Below are 16,300 nucleotides of genomic sequence, written 5' to 3' on the forward strand. Positions count from 1 at the left end.
AGATGACAGTGGAAATTTATACCAGCTTTTGAAACTTAGGGCAGAAGAGGATGATCCCATTTTCCAAAGATACAAATCTGACCACCCTGAAACCCCTATGTCCAACAAGGTGGACTGTGCGGAATACTGTTATTAGAGCTGTACTAGGGCAGTATGAGCGGGTACTAAGCAGCCCAGAGGAGATGGCAAAAACTGCATCCAAGACAGCTTCAACTGCCAGTGGCTTATACGAGCACTTCAGGAAAGGCAAGACTGTGTTGGGCCTCACACTTGCCTCTGCTGTTCTTGGAGAGCTTCAATGTCTAAACATTTCCCTGCAGAAGAAAACTCAGACTGTCTCTGGTATGCAGGCTGCAGTCGACTATGTGTGGTCTTCTCTTAGGGGCAAGAGAAATGACAAAAGCTACCTTGCACTGTATGAGAAAGCAACAACATTGATTGACTCCATTGAATCCATTGAGTCACACTCAAGACGATTTGCTGGCAAAGCAGTGGATCACTATAGGGCAGAATTTTTTAAAGTGTTGGATGGTGTGGAGGTTCAGTTTGGCGACCGTTTGGACCAGGACAGTCTAAACATCCTGCAAACGTTGGAAAGAGCACTTCTCACAGGGGAGTTGGATGAGTCTCTGGATCAGTACCCTGAGCTGAACATAGATTCTCTTTCAGTGCAGTTGCCTCTCTTTCGCAACAAATAACCCGGTACGGGCAGTGGAGAGGCAGCAGAGGTCCTCAGGAGGCTTCCAGTGGAGGTGCGGGGGTTGACCAAGTTGAGGTGCTGATCAGAATTTTGTTTGTGGTGCCAGTGTCTTCATGTGAGGCTGAGAGGAGTTTCAGTGCACTCCGCAGGTTGAAGACTTGGTTACGGACCAGCATGGGCCAAGAGAGACTGAACGGCGTAGTTGTCTCTAATGTACATAAAGACAGGCTGGACAGTCTCAAGAGGGAAAATATCTGCCAGCAATTTGTTAGATCCATTGAAACCAGCAAACATATGTTCGGTTCTTTTGTTCAGTAGTGTGTATAGCAGTGGTTCTCAACCCTTTTTGGGTATTGTAACCCCTGCATATTTTGAGCAAAGCGGGCAAGGTTTTGAGTGGTCCTCAGGGACCTCCACCCCTCTATATTATATGTAAAGTTACTGCAATCCTTGTGCTGAATACGTTCATTACACTTTTTTATTTCACGGACATCTTGCAATTACAGCAGGGACCCCTGGGGCTCCACAGAACCCTGTTTGAGAACCCCTGGTGTATAGTATGATATTTGTTCTTTTGTTTAGTAGTTTTTAGTACATGACAGTACACCTACTAATGATTTATTTTATGTTATTTTATTTAAAATTGCGTACTTTGTGTGACATACTTGTCTATAGGTGCTGTTTGAAGAGGTGAGACACTGACTGAACAATAAATATGTATTTTAGAAGGATATTTTGGATGATTTATTTGAGTTATTCATTGAAGTAGTTATTTCGCTTTTAGAACTGTTTTTAGAACTTATTTTGAGCTTTTTGTTCTTGCAAAGATATTGTAGAAGACTCAGGCCAGTGGCACATATTTAATGACTATATAAATGTATCAGAAAAAGTCTATTGAAAAGGTCAATTCAATACTGAGACCAACTCTGTGAGGGTTCTCAATGGAGATTCTTTTAGATGAGATCGCACCAAGTTCATTGTATTTACGAAAACTGGACCCATACACAGTGTACAGTACCATTGCCACCTACTGGCCTTTCTTGGTATTGCTGGTTGCAAATACATACTGGAATGATAAGGAACACTGCTATAACTATTATTATTAGTAGTATTATAACGATGTAAACATTTGAACAAGTTGGGACAACCCTTTAGTTAACTACCTATCAATTATCCAGTAGTAGTAATTATGGTAATGTAGGCTATGTGTTACAGCACTACTTTTGGTGTCCCCCTCAAGATTTGCTCTTGAGAAAATTCCATGTACTTGTCCCTTCCAAAGTTGATATCAGATTTTTGCCCCTGATAATGTATCTTTAAAGTAACTGTCCAGGGAAAATTGTACTTTTAAAAGTTAATATTCTGTTAACCCATACCCAAATAATGTTGACTCGTCTTATACTCGTATTTGTGGCCAAAGTATAAATTGGAGAGAAAAAAAACACTTTAAAAAACCCACCTAAAACTTCTTATCCCGTTAACGGGATCGTTATGACAACAGCCAGTGGAAGTGCAGGGCGCCAAATACAAACAACAGAAATCTCATAATTAAAAAGTCTCAAACATACAAGTATTTTACACCATTTTAAAGATAAACTTGTTGTAAATCCAGCCACAGTGTCTGATTTCAAAAAGGCTTTACGACGAAAGCACACCAAATGATTATGTTGGGTCAGTACCTAGTCACAGAAAAACACAGCCATTTTTCCAGCCAAAGAGAGGAGTCACAAAAAGCAGAAATAGAGATAAAATGAATCACTAACCTTTGATGATCTTCATCAGATGACACTCATAGGACTTCATGTTACACAATACATGTATGTTTTGTTCGATAAAGTTCAAATTTATATCCAAAAATCTTAGTTTACATTGGCGCGTTATGTTCAGTAATGTTTTGCCTCCAAAACATCTGGTGATTTTGCAGACAGCCACATGAATTTACAGAAATACTCATAATAAACATTGATAAAAGATACAAGTATTAAACATGTAACTTTAGATAAACTTCTCCTTAATGCAACCACTGTGTCAGATTTCAAAAAATGTTTACGGAAAGCACACCATGCTATAATCTGAGTACAGCGCTCAGAGACCAAACAAGCCATACAGATATCCGCCATGTTGTGGAGTCAACAGAAGCCAGAAATAGTATTATAAATATCCACTTACCTTTGATGATCTTCATCAGAATGTACTCCCAGGAACCCCAGTACCACAATAAATGTTTGTTTTGTTCGATAACGTCCATAATTTATGTCCAAATACCTCCTTTTTGTTCCCGCGTTTAGTACAGTAATCCAAATGCGCAGGCACTAGGTCTAGACAAAATCAAAAAATTCCATTACAGTTCGTAGAAACATGTCAAACGATGTATAAAATCAATCTTTAGGATGTTTTTAACATAAATCTTCAATAATGTTTCAATCTGAGAATTTCTTTGCTTTCAGAAATGCGATGGAACGCAGGTCGCTCTCACGCAGGTCGCTCTCACGTGGTCAACTCATGCCAGACACCTGACTCAAAGAGCTCTCCTTCCCTCATTCTTCACAGTAGAAGCATCAAACAAGGTTCTAAAGACTGTTGACATCTAGTGAAAGCCGTAGGAAGTGCAATATGACCCCAAAGACACTGTATATTGGATAGGCAAACCTACAAACCTCAGATTTCCCACTTCCTGGTTGGATTCTTTCTCAGGTTTTTGTTTGCCATATGAGTTCTGTTATACTCACAGACATCATTCAAACAGTTTTAGAAACTTCAGAGTGTTTTCTATCCAACTCTACTAATAATATGCATATATTAGCTTCTGGGACTGAGTAGCAGGCAGTTTACTCTGGGCAGCTTATTTATCCAAGCTACTCAATACTGCCCCCGGCCATAAGAAGTTTTAAACCTGTTTTGCAAACAGACCATTTAAAAAATGCTTGCTATTTCCTCATAGAGAATGATGTCATTCTGCCTCATTGGCTGAGCTGGTCATTCAGTGTCCTGAATATTTTTAATAACCGTTATACGCCCGCACCATTCTGTTGTTTGGGTACTCCCACACCATTACAACACAGAAAAGCTGCTTTTTAACATACCTAAAATATAAAAAATATGAAGTAAAAGTTTAACTCATAATTGTAATTAATTATAGGTAATGTTTCATAGAAATCTGGAAACACTGGATAGTTTACTTTTAGGTTTTGGTAGAGAGAGATTCCCATTGCTTTTAATGAAAGGGAATGACACTAGTTTGTAGTTTTGTGTCCTTGATGTAAAATGAGGAGCCATGGTTAATTGTTCTGTGGTGGAGAATGTAAGAGGACAAAAACAAAGAGCGGGAGACATTTATTTTACATGAAATGAATTCTCTACGACGTATAATTATGATCAGAGCTTATTATGATAGATATCCTCATCTCCTTTCACAATAAAATAATTTCCCTTCAGTTTGTGTTTTGCGGTATTAGGGGAAACCATGGATGGCTTTTCATGTTTTCTTTCTGTTGTAATTCAGCTCATGAGGTTATCGTTAGGACATGAAACGAAAGCCTTGACCCAAAGAGGGAGACTTAATTTACGATGAAAAACTACGAACATAAATACAAAAGAATAATAGACAATGACTTAAGGAAGAGAAGAGGTCAGGCAGGCCAATAAACTCCCATAAGACACCTCATTATCACCACTATACTCTCTAGCTTCTCTGCTCCCGGACCAAGTGCCAACTGACTTAATTTAACAGCAGCTATCTGTTGTTTTACTGTTTTCAGAGTCAATAGACCTCGGCGGCCGTGTGTCAGTGTTGACGCCACATGGGTTAGGCATGTCGAACCCCTAAACAAGACGAGTCTGTGGTGGGGTGGAACGTGAGAGAAAAAGAGAGGAAACAATAAGGGAAAACATCTCCCGGTCTTCATATGGGGGATCAGATGAACAGCTCTCGGGAGGCACTACTGGCTGGCTTTATAACACTGTAGGGACTGAGAGTGGGGTTAGTCCTGTCAGTGGATGGCTGTGTGTGTGTGTGCGTGCATAGTCATGATTCCATTTGAAGAATCTGTAGCTACAATGAGTTCTGTTTTTTTATCGGTCTGGGGGTTTTCTTTCAGCAATAATTGTTCTCACCGTACATGCCAACAACATCACACTAACTGCACGTACCAGAGGTGACTGTAGAACCCCACCAACTCTCTTCCGCAAAACACAGACACACACCAGGTTATCTCACCAGGTTGCCTTGTTCATCCAGAGTATCCCTGTAGACCTCTCTCCTCTGGATGTGGTGTTCAGGGCTGGCTGTCAGTGGTGAGGGTGGCTGCTCTGTTGTAGGAGGCTGGAGCTGGCAACACACACAGAATAGTTATCTGGGTACCACTGGACCACTGCATATCCTTGGCATAATGAGTGTGAATGATATGACACTACACAAAGTAAAAGACAAGGTATCAGGGGTGGGCGTGAATGTATACAGTATCTGGGATGAGTGCCTGTGGAAGTATAATATCAGCAGGTCCTTTTGTATGTATGTGTGTAAGTCTGTCCCTCACCTTGAGCTTCAGTGCATTGAGTGTGTGGTTGGAGCTGCAGTCGAGTGGTCCCTGAGTGATGACCTCCAGAGGGTACAAAAGGTCGTGACCCTGAGATTTCAGAGGGCAGCGCAGCTCCAGCACTGACTGACTGATCATACTTGGCCCGTTGTTCACCAACTGAAATAGAGAGAGACAGAGAGAAAGAGGAAGAGGAGGAGAGAGTGAGGAAGAGAGAGCGAGAGAGAACCCAAGTCAGCATACTGTACCAGGAAGCTAAAAAGATAAGCATTTGTTCAACAACCCAACCCTACTTGACTCCACTTAATAAAAATAAACACAACACAAAATCAACTCTCGTGGCACACGCTGAGTACCTCGTACACATGCTGGATCTCAGGCCCAACATCCTGCTCCTCTTGTAGGCTGTGGCTCATCCTCCAGTTCGGAGGAGGGAAGAGGAGCTTGTCCGGACGAGAAACGCTTAAATTGAGAATAGGAGAAAGATACACGTTGGAAAAGAGGATAAACGAGTAGGAGTGGATGCAGTAGACATACCCAACAGAATGTGGTACTCCAGCAATAAGGCCCGAGGGAGTGTGGTATATGGCCAATATACAACGGTTATATAAGCACGGCGCAACACGGAGTGCCTGGATACAGCCCTTAGCCATTGTATGTTGGCCATATACCACAAACCCCCGAGGTACCTTATTGCTACTATAAACTGGTTATCAACAAAATTTGAGCAGTAGAAATAATTGTTTTGTCATAGCCGTGGTATACAGTCTGATATACCACGCCTGTCAGCCAATCAGCACTTAGGGCTCGAACCGCCCAGTTTATAAAGAAAGATATTTTACAATGTCGCTGGGGCTGTTGAGTTGCAATATATTGGTACCCAGTCAATTTGAGTGTAGCTGAACAGGGAGTATGTTTATTAGTGATGGTGATGGAGAGCGTTCAGTAACTAGTTTGTTTGTTCGTTCGTCCATCCAGCCATGATGACTCACCCCTGTAGGATAACATCAGCAACCACAGCCACTTCCAGATGAAAGAGCTCATCATCACTCTGGGATTTATTCTCATTTTTACTGAGCGGAGAAAGAACAGACAAGTGCAACACTTCATTTGGATTGTGCCAAATACTGTAGATGGTTTGTAGACGTTCGCCTAACTGTCGACAACACTTGAACTAACTATCCACTAACCCTAACCTTAGCTCAGTCAGGACAAGGTAATAAGTATGGAAGTATTTAGGTACTTTTTAACGAAACACATTTAAAAGGGGAAAAAAAACATTTAATCACTCACATTCAACTAAATATGAATACATTCAATGAATACAAAGTAATTTATACACTTTCTGTGCTGAAGCTGCAACTGTGACCTACCTGCGTATCTGGAGCTCAAACTGCACTGTATTGTGAGTGTCCTTCAGTCGAGGCACAGTGAAGCGGAGGCCTGCCCACAACTGTGAAGATCCATAGAAAAGACAGGCGATCAGACACTAGAGATAAAGCTACCTCAGATCTGTCAGCAAGGCAGTCCGTCAAACACACAAACAGTCATTAACAGACCCTGGATCAATCTGGACCATGCAGTATCAGTCGTAAAGACACAGAATTGCAAAGACATACAGAAACTCACAGAGGGACAGGAGTACCATACTGCTGTGGCAACATTGGATTGTTCCTTTTGTGACAATAAATCTCAATTTGAATTTAAGAAACAGTTAGTCCATGAAGATCCACTTACACTTGTTCCAGACTTCATAGGGTTGCCCAGGTCACAGACCAGATAGCGGGTCTGATTCTCTGCCTCGTAGCTACAGGTCAGCTGAGTCAGACTCTGCTTATGAGATACAGTACGAGCAGAATTATGGCAAGAGAGACAAAGACGGCGATTTACTTCACAGCATTTCCACGTTTTCTCAAAACATTTATATCATAACCATTGTTTTAGTCATCAGGCTATCATTAGTATCAACACTATATTGGCATTAGTTAAATTATTGTTATGTGGATTAGCATATGTGTCTTTATTATTTCAGCCCTGTTATTTTAGCACTGTCGTTTCCATTACAAACATATTATGAACTTTAGCCGTAACATAAGAGGGACTGGACAGATGGTTGCTCCCTCACCGCGTTGTTGCGGGCTATACCACTGTAGTCAGCCTCCGCGGGCAGCACCACGTAAAGCTCTGCCTCGTAGGCCCCGCCCTCTCCCTCGTTCCTGGCATTGAAGGTCAGGGTCAGGGAGTTCTCGTCACCAAGATACACCTCTGTCCTATCGCTAAGGAAACCACAAGAAAATACAACAACAACGTAAAACAAGTTATTTTTTCCCAGACATTTCCGCAAACATGACGAGACCTGTTGCAGATGTTTTGTCTCTCATGGAATTTACATTTTTTATTTTTTTATTTCACCTTTATTTAACCAGGTAGGCCAGTTGAGAACAAGTTCTCATTTACAACTGCGACCTGGCCAAGATAAAGCAAAGCAGTGCGACAAAATCAAACACAGAGTTACACATAAACAAACGTACAGTCAATAACACAATAGAAAAAATCTGCATTGTTTTTTTTGTTGCATTGTTTACATATGATGAACATACATTAGTAAATAATCTCCTTTCATCTTTGAAGAGCAATTAAAGATTTGCCAGGGAGCTGCTGGACATTGTCTGTCACAATATCAGTGGGGCGGAAAGCATTAACCCACAAACACAACGTTGTCTCAAACTTGACTCCAAGCATCCTACGTTTTCCAAATGGTGGTGGTAACCATACGTGTATCCTACAGTCAATGGTCATTATCTTCATAAGTGTGTTCCCACTGGGCGCACTAGGTCATTTCAACCTGGAAATGTGTGTAATATTTGATTGAGATGTTAATCAATGAGATTTCAACCTTTATTCACCCACTCAAAAAGACAGCCAGACGTTTGTTGAATTCCCAATGTGTTGTCACTGCGCTTTCAACCATTTAAAAGCATAGAAAAGTTAAAATAGGAGTACAATATCAGATATTTTGTATTTATACAACAACTTAATGTGTTATCACTGTTCTTCATGTAATAGCAGAACCAAATCACCTGGATTGTAGTTGAGATTACATTAAATGTAACGGCTGTCCTCCTCCTCTTCATCCGAAGAGGAGGAGCAGGGATTGAACCAAGGCGCAGCGAAGTTTGAATACATATTTATTTAAACAAGACGAAAAACGAACACGAACTACACTTGAAATGATACAAAATAACAAACGACGTAGACTGACCTAAACATGAGAACTTACATAGACACGAAGAACGCACGAATAGGAAACAGACTACATAAACCGAAACAGTCCCGTGTGGTACGAAATAACATACAGACACGGAAGACAATCACCCACAACGAACACTGTGACAACGCCTACCTAAATATGACTCTTAATTAGAGGAACGCCAAACACCTGCCTCTAATTAAGAGCCATACCAGGCAACCCAAAACCAACACAGAAACAGAAAACATAGAATGCCCACCCAACCTCACGTCCTGACCAACTAACACACATAACAACTAACATAAATAGGTCAGTAACGTGACATTACCCCCCCCATAAGGTGCGAACTCCGGGCGCACCAGCACAAAGTCTAGGGGAGGGTCTGGGTGGGCATCTAACCACGGTGGTGGCTCAGGCTCCGGGCGAGGTCCCCACCCCACCATAATCCATCCTAGCTTCCTCCCTCTAAGAATGTCCACCCTCCTTTTACCCCCACAAAATCCTCTTAATAACATCACTGATAGGGACAGCACCGGGACAGAGAGATAGATCAAGACAGAGGGATAGATAAGAATATAGAGGTAGATCAAGATAGAGAGGGAGATAATGATAGAGGGGCAACTCCGGACTGAAAGGCAGCTCCGGACAGAGAGACAGCTCTGGACTGATGGGCAGTTCTGGGTATCTAGCCGTTTAAGGCTGAAGGGCAGCTCATGGCTGACTGACGAATCTGGACGCTCATGGCGGGCTGACGGCTCTCGACGCTCATGGCGGGCTGACGGCTCTCGACGCTCATGGCGGGCTGACGGCTCTCGACGCTCATGGCGGGCTGACGGCTCTCGACGCTCATGGCGGGCTGACGGCTCTCGACGCTCATGGCGGGCTGACGGCTCTCGACGCTCATGGCGGGCTGACGGCTCTCGACGCTCATGGCGGGCTGACGGCTCTCGACGCTCATGGCGGGCTGACGGCTCTCGACGCTCATGGCGGGCTGACGGCTCTCGACGCTCATGGCGGGCTGACGGCTCTCGACGCTCATGGCGGGCTGACGGCTCTCGACGCTCATGGCGGGCTGACGGCTCTCATGGCGGGCTGACGGCTCTCGACGCTCATGGCGGGCTGACGGCTCTCGACGCTCATGGCGGGCTGACGGCTCTCGACGCTCATGGCGGGCTGACGGCTCTCGACGCTCATGGCGGGCTGACGGCTCTCGACGCTCATGGCGGGCTGACGGCTCTCGACGCTCATGGCGGGCTGACGGCTCTCGACGCTCATGGCGGGCTGACGGCTCTCGACGCTCATGGCGGGCTGACGGCTCTCGACGCTCATGGCGGGCTGACGGCTCTCGACGCTCATGGCGGGCTGACGGCTCTCGACGCTCATGGCGGGCTGACGGCTCTCGACGCTCATGGCGGGCTGACGGCTCTCATGGCGGGCTGACGGCTCTCGACGCTCATGGCGGGCTGACGGCTCTCGACGCTCATGGCGGGCTGACGGCTCTCGACGCTCATGGCGGGCTGACGGCTCTCGACGCTCATGGCGGGCTGACGGCTCTCGACGCTCATGGCGGGCTGACGGCTCTCGACGCTCATGGCGGGCTGACGGCTCTCGACGCTCATGGCGGGCTGACGGCTCTCGACGCTCATGGCGGGCTGACGGCTCTCGACGCTCATGGCGGGCTGACGGCTCTCGACGCTCATGGCGGGCTGGCGGCTCTCGACGCTCATGGCAGGCTGGCGGCTCTCGACGCTCATGGCAGGCTGGCGGCTCTCGACGCTCATGGCAGGCTGGCGGCTCTCGACGCTCATGGCAGGCTGGCGGCTCTCGACGCTCATGGCTCGCTGGCGGCTCTCGACGCTCATGGCTCGCTGGCGGCTCTCGACGCTCATGGCTCGCTGGCGGCTCTCGACGCTCATGGCTCGCTGGCGGCTCTCGACGCTCATGGCTCGCTGGCGGCTCTCGACGCTCATGGCTCGCTGGCGGCTCTCGACGCTCATGGCTCGCTGGCGGCTCTCGACGCTCATGGCTCGCTGGCGGCTCTGGCAGATCCTGTCTGGTTGGTGGCTCTGGCAGATCCTGTCTGGTTGGCGGCTCTGGCAGATCCTGTCTGACGGGCGGCTCTGGCAGATCCTGTCTGACGGGCGGCTCTGGCAGATCCTGTCTGACGGGCGGCTCTGGCAGATCCTGTCTGGCGGGCGGCTCTAGCGGCTCCTGTCTGGCGGACGGCTTTGCAGGCTCAATGCAGACGGGCGGCTTTGCAGGCTCAATGCAGACGGGCGGCTTTGCAGGCTCAATGCAGACGGATGGCTCAGACGGCGCTGGGGAGACGGATGGCTCAGATGGTGCTGGGGAGACGGATGGCTCAGATGGCGCTGGGGAGACGGATGGCTCTGGCCGGATAAGGCGCACTGTAGACCTGGTGCGTGGTGCCGGAACTGGAGGCACCGGGCTAAGGATACGCACCTTCCTACTAGTGCGGGGAGCAGGAACAGGGCACACTGTACTCTCAAAGCCTACTCTATCCCTGATGCGAGGTACCGGCACTGGTGACACCGGGCTGAGGACAAGCACATCAGGATTAGTAGGGGGAGAATATACAGTGTGTTCAGAGCTCTGGAGACGCACAGGAGGCTTTGTGCGTGGTGCCGGAACTGGAGGCACCGGGCTAGATACACGCACTACAGGGAGAGTGCGTGGAGGAGGAACAGGGCTCAGGAGACGCACTGATAGCCTAGTGCGTAGTGTAGGCACTGTAGGTACTAGGCTGGGGCGGGGAGGTGGTGCCGGAAATACCGGACCATGGAGGCGTACTGGCACTCTTGAGCATTGAGCCTGCCCAACCTTACCTGGTTGAATACTCCCGGTTGCCCGACCAGTGCGGGGAGGTGGAATAACCCGCACCGGGCTATGTAGGCGAACCGGGGAAACCATGCGTAAGGCAGGTGCCATGTATGCCGGCCCGAGGAGACGCACTGGAGACCAGACGCGTTGAGCCGGCCTCATGACACCTGGCTCAATACCCAATCTAGCCCTACCAGTGCGGGGAGGTGGAATAACCCGCACTGGGCTATGCACTCGTACAGGAGACACCGTGCGCTCTACTGCGTAACACGGCGCCTGCCCGTACTCCCGCTCTCCACGGTAAGCCTGGGAAGTGGGCGCAGGTCTCCTACCTGCCCTTGGCCCACTACCTCCTAGCGCCCCCCCCAAGAAATTTTTGGGAACGGTTCCTCTCTCCGGTAGCCTCTGCTCTCTTCAGTGCCTCCAGCTGTTCCCATGGGAGGCGATCCCTACCAGCCAGGATCTCCTCCCAAGTGTAGCAACCCTTTCCGTCCAATACATCGTCCCATGTCCATTGCTCCTTCTTTTCCTGTCCCTTTCTCCGTTGACTCCGCTGCTTGGCTCTGGTATGGTGGGTGATTCTGTTACGGTGATCCTCCTCCTCTCCATCTTCGGAAAAGGAGGAGTATTGAGGGAACCAAGGCGCAGCGAAGTTTGAATACATATTTATTTAAACAAGACGAAAAACGAACACGAACTACACTTGAAATGATACAAAATAACAAACGACGTAGACTGACCTAAACATGAGAACTTACATAGACACGAAGAACGCACGAATAGGAAACAGACTACATAAACCGAAACAGTCCCGTGTGGTACGAAATAACATACAGACACGGAAGACAATCACCCACAACGAACACTGTGACAATGCCTACCTAAATATGACTCTTAATTAGAGGAACGCCAAACACCTGCCTCTAATTAAGAGCCATACCAGGCAACACAAAACCAACACAGAAACAGAAAACATAGAATGCCCACCCAACCTCACGTCCTGACCAACTAACACACATAACAACTAACATAAATAGGTCAGTAACGTGACATTAAAACTACATGGTGCAAATGATCAATGCTGTTAGAGATTCAGCACAGATTATTATAGCAATTGTGAAGATCTCCACAGACCTGCGACCTTTCTATGCCATCTTTAACATGCATGCATTCTATGATTACATAAGAAGACATGTATAGTTACAGTAGCCTATCTTCAAAATGTGGCCATGGGTGTGTTACTCATTTTAAGGTTGAATAAATACTGTTACATTAGTTCGTAAGATAAATTTAGGCTATTTACTGTATTACAAAAGTAATATTGAATTGTGTTTGTTTGACAACGCAACCAAATATCCAATGCTTTGATAGTTTCATCTGAGCAACAGACTTAATACTATTCTTTAACTTTTATTTTAACTTTAGTTGGAGACGTGAATCCAACATATAATTTGTTAACTTGTCTACAAGTTAATAGGCTATTTACTGTGTTGCAGAAGTTATAATTAAATTATGTTTGGTTCTCAACACAACTAAATATCAACATTTTGTGCCACTGACTTAGTCTGGCTTTAATTCCATTTTGTCTACAAATTAATAATTGGTATATTGAATTCACGTCTCCATCTCAACCAAAAATCTAAGTTAAAGAATAGGATTAAATCAAATCAAACAATATTTAAAGTGCATTTAAAGTTTGATTTGATTTAGTCCTATTCTTTAACTTAGATTTTTGGTTGAGATGGAGACATGAATGCAACATTTTAATGATTAACTTGAAGATTACATTTCAAAACGTGATATGCAACTTTTCAGGGAAGCCAGAAACCAATATACACAGGCAGTTAGAACAGCCAAGGCTAGCTTTTTCAAGCAGAAATTTGCTTCCTGCAACACAAATTCAAAAAAGTTCTGGGACACCGTAAAGTCCATGGAGAATAAGAACACCTCCTCCCAGCTTCCAACCGCCCTGAAGATAGGAAACACTGTCACCACCGACAAATCCACTATAATTGAGAATTTCAATAAGCATTTTTCTACGGCTGGCCATGCTTTCCACCTGGCTACCCCTACCCGGGACAACAGCACTGCCCTCCCCTCTGCTACTCGCCCAAGCCTTCCCCATTTCTCTTTCTCCCAAATACAGTCAGCTGATGTTCTTAATGAGCTGCAAAATCTGGACCCTTACAAATCAGCCGGGCTAGATAATCTGGACCCTTTCTTTCTAAAACTATCTGCTGAAATTGTTGCCACCCCTATTACTAGCCTCTTCAACCTCTCTTTCGTGTCGTCTGAGATACCCAAAGATTGGAAAGCAGCTGCGGTTATCCCCCTCTTCAAAGGGGGGGACACCCTTGACCCTAACTGCTACAGACCTATATCTATCCTACCCTGCCTTTCTAAGGTCTTCGAAAGCCAAGTCAACAAACAGATTACCGACCATTTCGAATCACACCACACCTTCTCCGCTATGCAATCTGGTTTCAGAGCTGGTCATGGGTGCACCTCAGCCACGCTCAAGGTCATAAACGATATCGTAACCGCCATCGATAGGAAACAATACTGTGCAGCCGTATTCATTGACCTGGCCAAGGCTTTTGACTCTGTCAATCACCACATCCTCATTGGCAGACTCGACAGCCTTGATTTCTCTAATGATTGCCTCGCCTGGTTCACCAACTACTTCTCTGATAGAGTTCAGTGTGTCAAATCGGAGGGTCTGTTGTCCGGGCCTCTGGCAGTCTCTATGGGGGTGCCACAGGGTTCAATTCTTGGACCGACTCTCTTCTCTGTTTACATCAATGATGTCGCTCTTGCTGCTGGTGATTCTCTGATCCACCTCTACGCAGACGACACTATTCTGTATACTTCTGGCCCTTCTTTTGACACTGTGTTAACAACCCTCCAGGCGAGCTTCAATGCCATACAACTCTCCTTCCGTGGCCTCCAACTGCTCTTAAATACAAGTAAAACCAAATGCATGCTCTTCAACCGATCGCTGCCTGCTCCGGCCCGCCTGTCCAACATCACTACTTTGGACGGCTCTGACTTAGAATATGTGGACAACTACAAATACCTAGGTGTCTGGTTAGACTGTAAACTCTCCTTCCAGACCCACATCAAACATCTCCAATCCAAAGTCAAATCTAGAATTGGCTTCCTATTCCGCAACAAAGCATCCTTTACTCATGCTGCCAAACATACCCTTGTAAAACTGACCATCCTACCAATCCTCGACTTCGGTGATGTCATTTACAAAATAGCCTCCAAAACCCTACTCAATAAATTGGATGCAGTCTATCACAGTGCCATCCGTTTTGTCACCAAAGCCCCATATACTACCCACCACTGCGACCTGTACACTCTCGTTGGCTGGCCCTCGCTTCATACTCGTCGCCAAACCCATTGGTTCCAGGTCATCTACAAGACCCTGCTAGGTAAAGTCCCCCCTTATCTCAGCTCGCTGGTCACCATAGCAGCACCTACCCGTAGCACGCGCTCCAGCAGGTATATCTCTCTAGTCACCCCCAAAACCAATTCTTCCTTTGGACGCCTCTCCTTCCAGTTCTCTGCTGCCAATGACTGGAACGAACTACAAAAATCTCTGAAACTGGAAACACCTATCTCCCTCACTAGCTTTAAGCACCAGCTGTCAGAGCAGCTCATAGATTACTGCACCTGTACATAACCCATCTACAATTTAGCCCAAACAACTACCTCTTTACCTACTGTATTTATTTATTAATTTATTTTGCTCCTTTGCACCCCATTATTTCTGTCTCTACTTTGCACTTTCTTCCAATGCAAACCAACCATTCCAGTGTTTTTTTTTAGTTTTTATTTTACTTGCTGTGTTGTACTCACTTCGCCTCCATGGCCTTTTTATATTTTTATTTATTTATACATATATCTGTTTGCCTTCACCCCCCTTATCTCACCTCACTTGCTCACATTGTATATACTGTAGACTTATTTTTTTCACTGTATTATTGACTATATGTTTGTTTTTACTCCATGTGTAACTATGTGTTGTTGTATGTGTCGAACTGCTTTGCTTTATCTTGGCCAGGTCGCAATTGTAAATGAGAACGTGTTCTCAATTTGCCTACCTGGTTAAATAAAGGTTAAATAAATAAAAAAAAAAACATTTCAAAACAACCAGAGCTTGAAACCCCTGGCCTATATGTGTTGTTTATTTTTAGTTGAACCCTGGGTTGAATTGAAACAAAAGACAGTACTTCCGTCTTCATCGACCTGGCCAAGGCTTTCGACTCTGTCAATCACCCTATTCTTAACGGCAGACTAAACAGCCTTGGTTTCTCTAATGACTGCCTCGCCTGGTTCACCAACTACTTCTCAGATAGAGTTCAGTGTGTTAAGTTGGAGGGCCTGTTGTCCGGACCTCTGGCAGTCTCTATGAGGGTGCCACAGGGTTCAATTCTCAGGCCGACTCTTTTCTCTGTATACATCAATGATGTTGCTCTTGCTGCTGGTGATTCTTTGATCCACCTCTACGCAGAGGACACCATTCTGTATACATCTGTCCCTTCTTTGGACACTGTGTTAACAAACCTCCAAACGAGCTTCAATGCCATACAACACTCCTTCCGTGGCCTCCAACTGCTCTTAAATGCTAGTAAAACGAAATGCATAATCTTCAACCGATCGCTGCCTGCACCTGCCCGCCCGACTAGCATCACCACTCTGGACGGTTCTGACTTAGAATATGTGGACAGCTATAAATATCTAGGTGTCTGGTTAGACTGTAAACTCTCCTTCCAGACTCACATTAAGCATCTCCAATCCAAAGTTAAATCTAGAACCGGCTTCCTATATCGCATCAAAGCCTCCTTCACTCATGTTGCCAAACATTCCCTCGGAAAACTGACTATCCTACCTATCCTTGACTTTGGCAAAGTCATTTACAAAATAGCCTCCAACACTCTACTCAGCAAATTGGATGCAGTCTATCAC

General features: G+C 45.7%; 1 protein-coding gene across 1 annotated transcript in view; it reads right to left on the minus strand.

Annotated features, from left to right (window-relative positions):
- LOC129815646 (integrin alpha-5-like) overlaps positions 1-16,300 on the minus strand; it is a 65,634-nt gene that overhangs the window by 6,108 nt on the left and 43,226 nt on the right. Inside the window, exons 20-26 of the mRNA XM_055869634.1 lie at positions 7,361-7,511; positions 6,973-7,065; positions 6,609-6,688; positions 6,228-6,308; positions 5,592-5,697; positions 5,236-5,394; positions 4,917-5,027 (exon numbers count right to left, since the gene is read on the minus strand). Coding sequence (XP_055725609.1) covers positions 4,917-5,027; positions 5,236-5,394; positions 5,592-5,697; positions 6,228-6,308; positions 6,609-6,688; positions 6,973-7,065; positions 7,361-7,511 — 781 coding nt within the window. The remainder of the gene's footprint in view (positions 1-4,916; positions 5,028-5,235; positions 5,395-5,591; positions 5,698-6,227; positions 6,309-6,608; positions 6,689-6,972; positions 7,066-7,360; positions 7,512-16,300) is intronic.

The sequence above is a fragment of the Salvelinus fontinalis genome, chromosome 18, assembly GCF_029448725.1.
Source record: "Salvelinus fontinalis isolate EN_2023a chromosome 18, ASM2944872v1, whole genome shotgun sequence".
NCBI classification, from domain to species: domain Eukaryota; kingdom Metazoa; phylum Chordata; class Actinopteri; order Salmoniformes; family Salmonidae; genus Salvelinus; species Salvelinus fontinalis.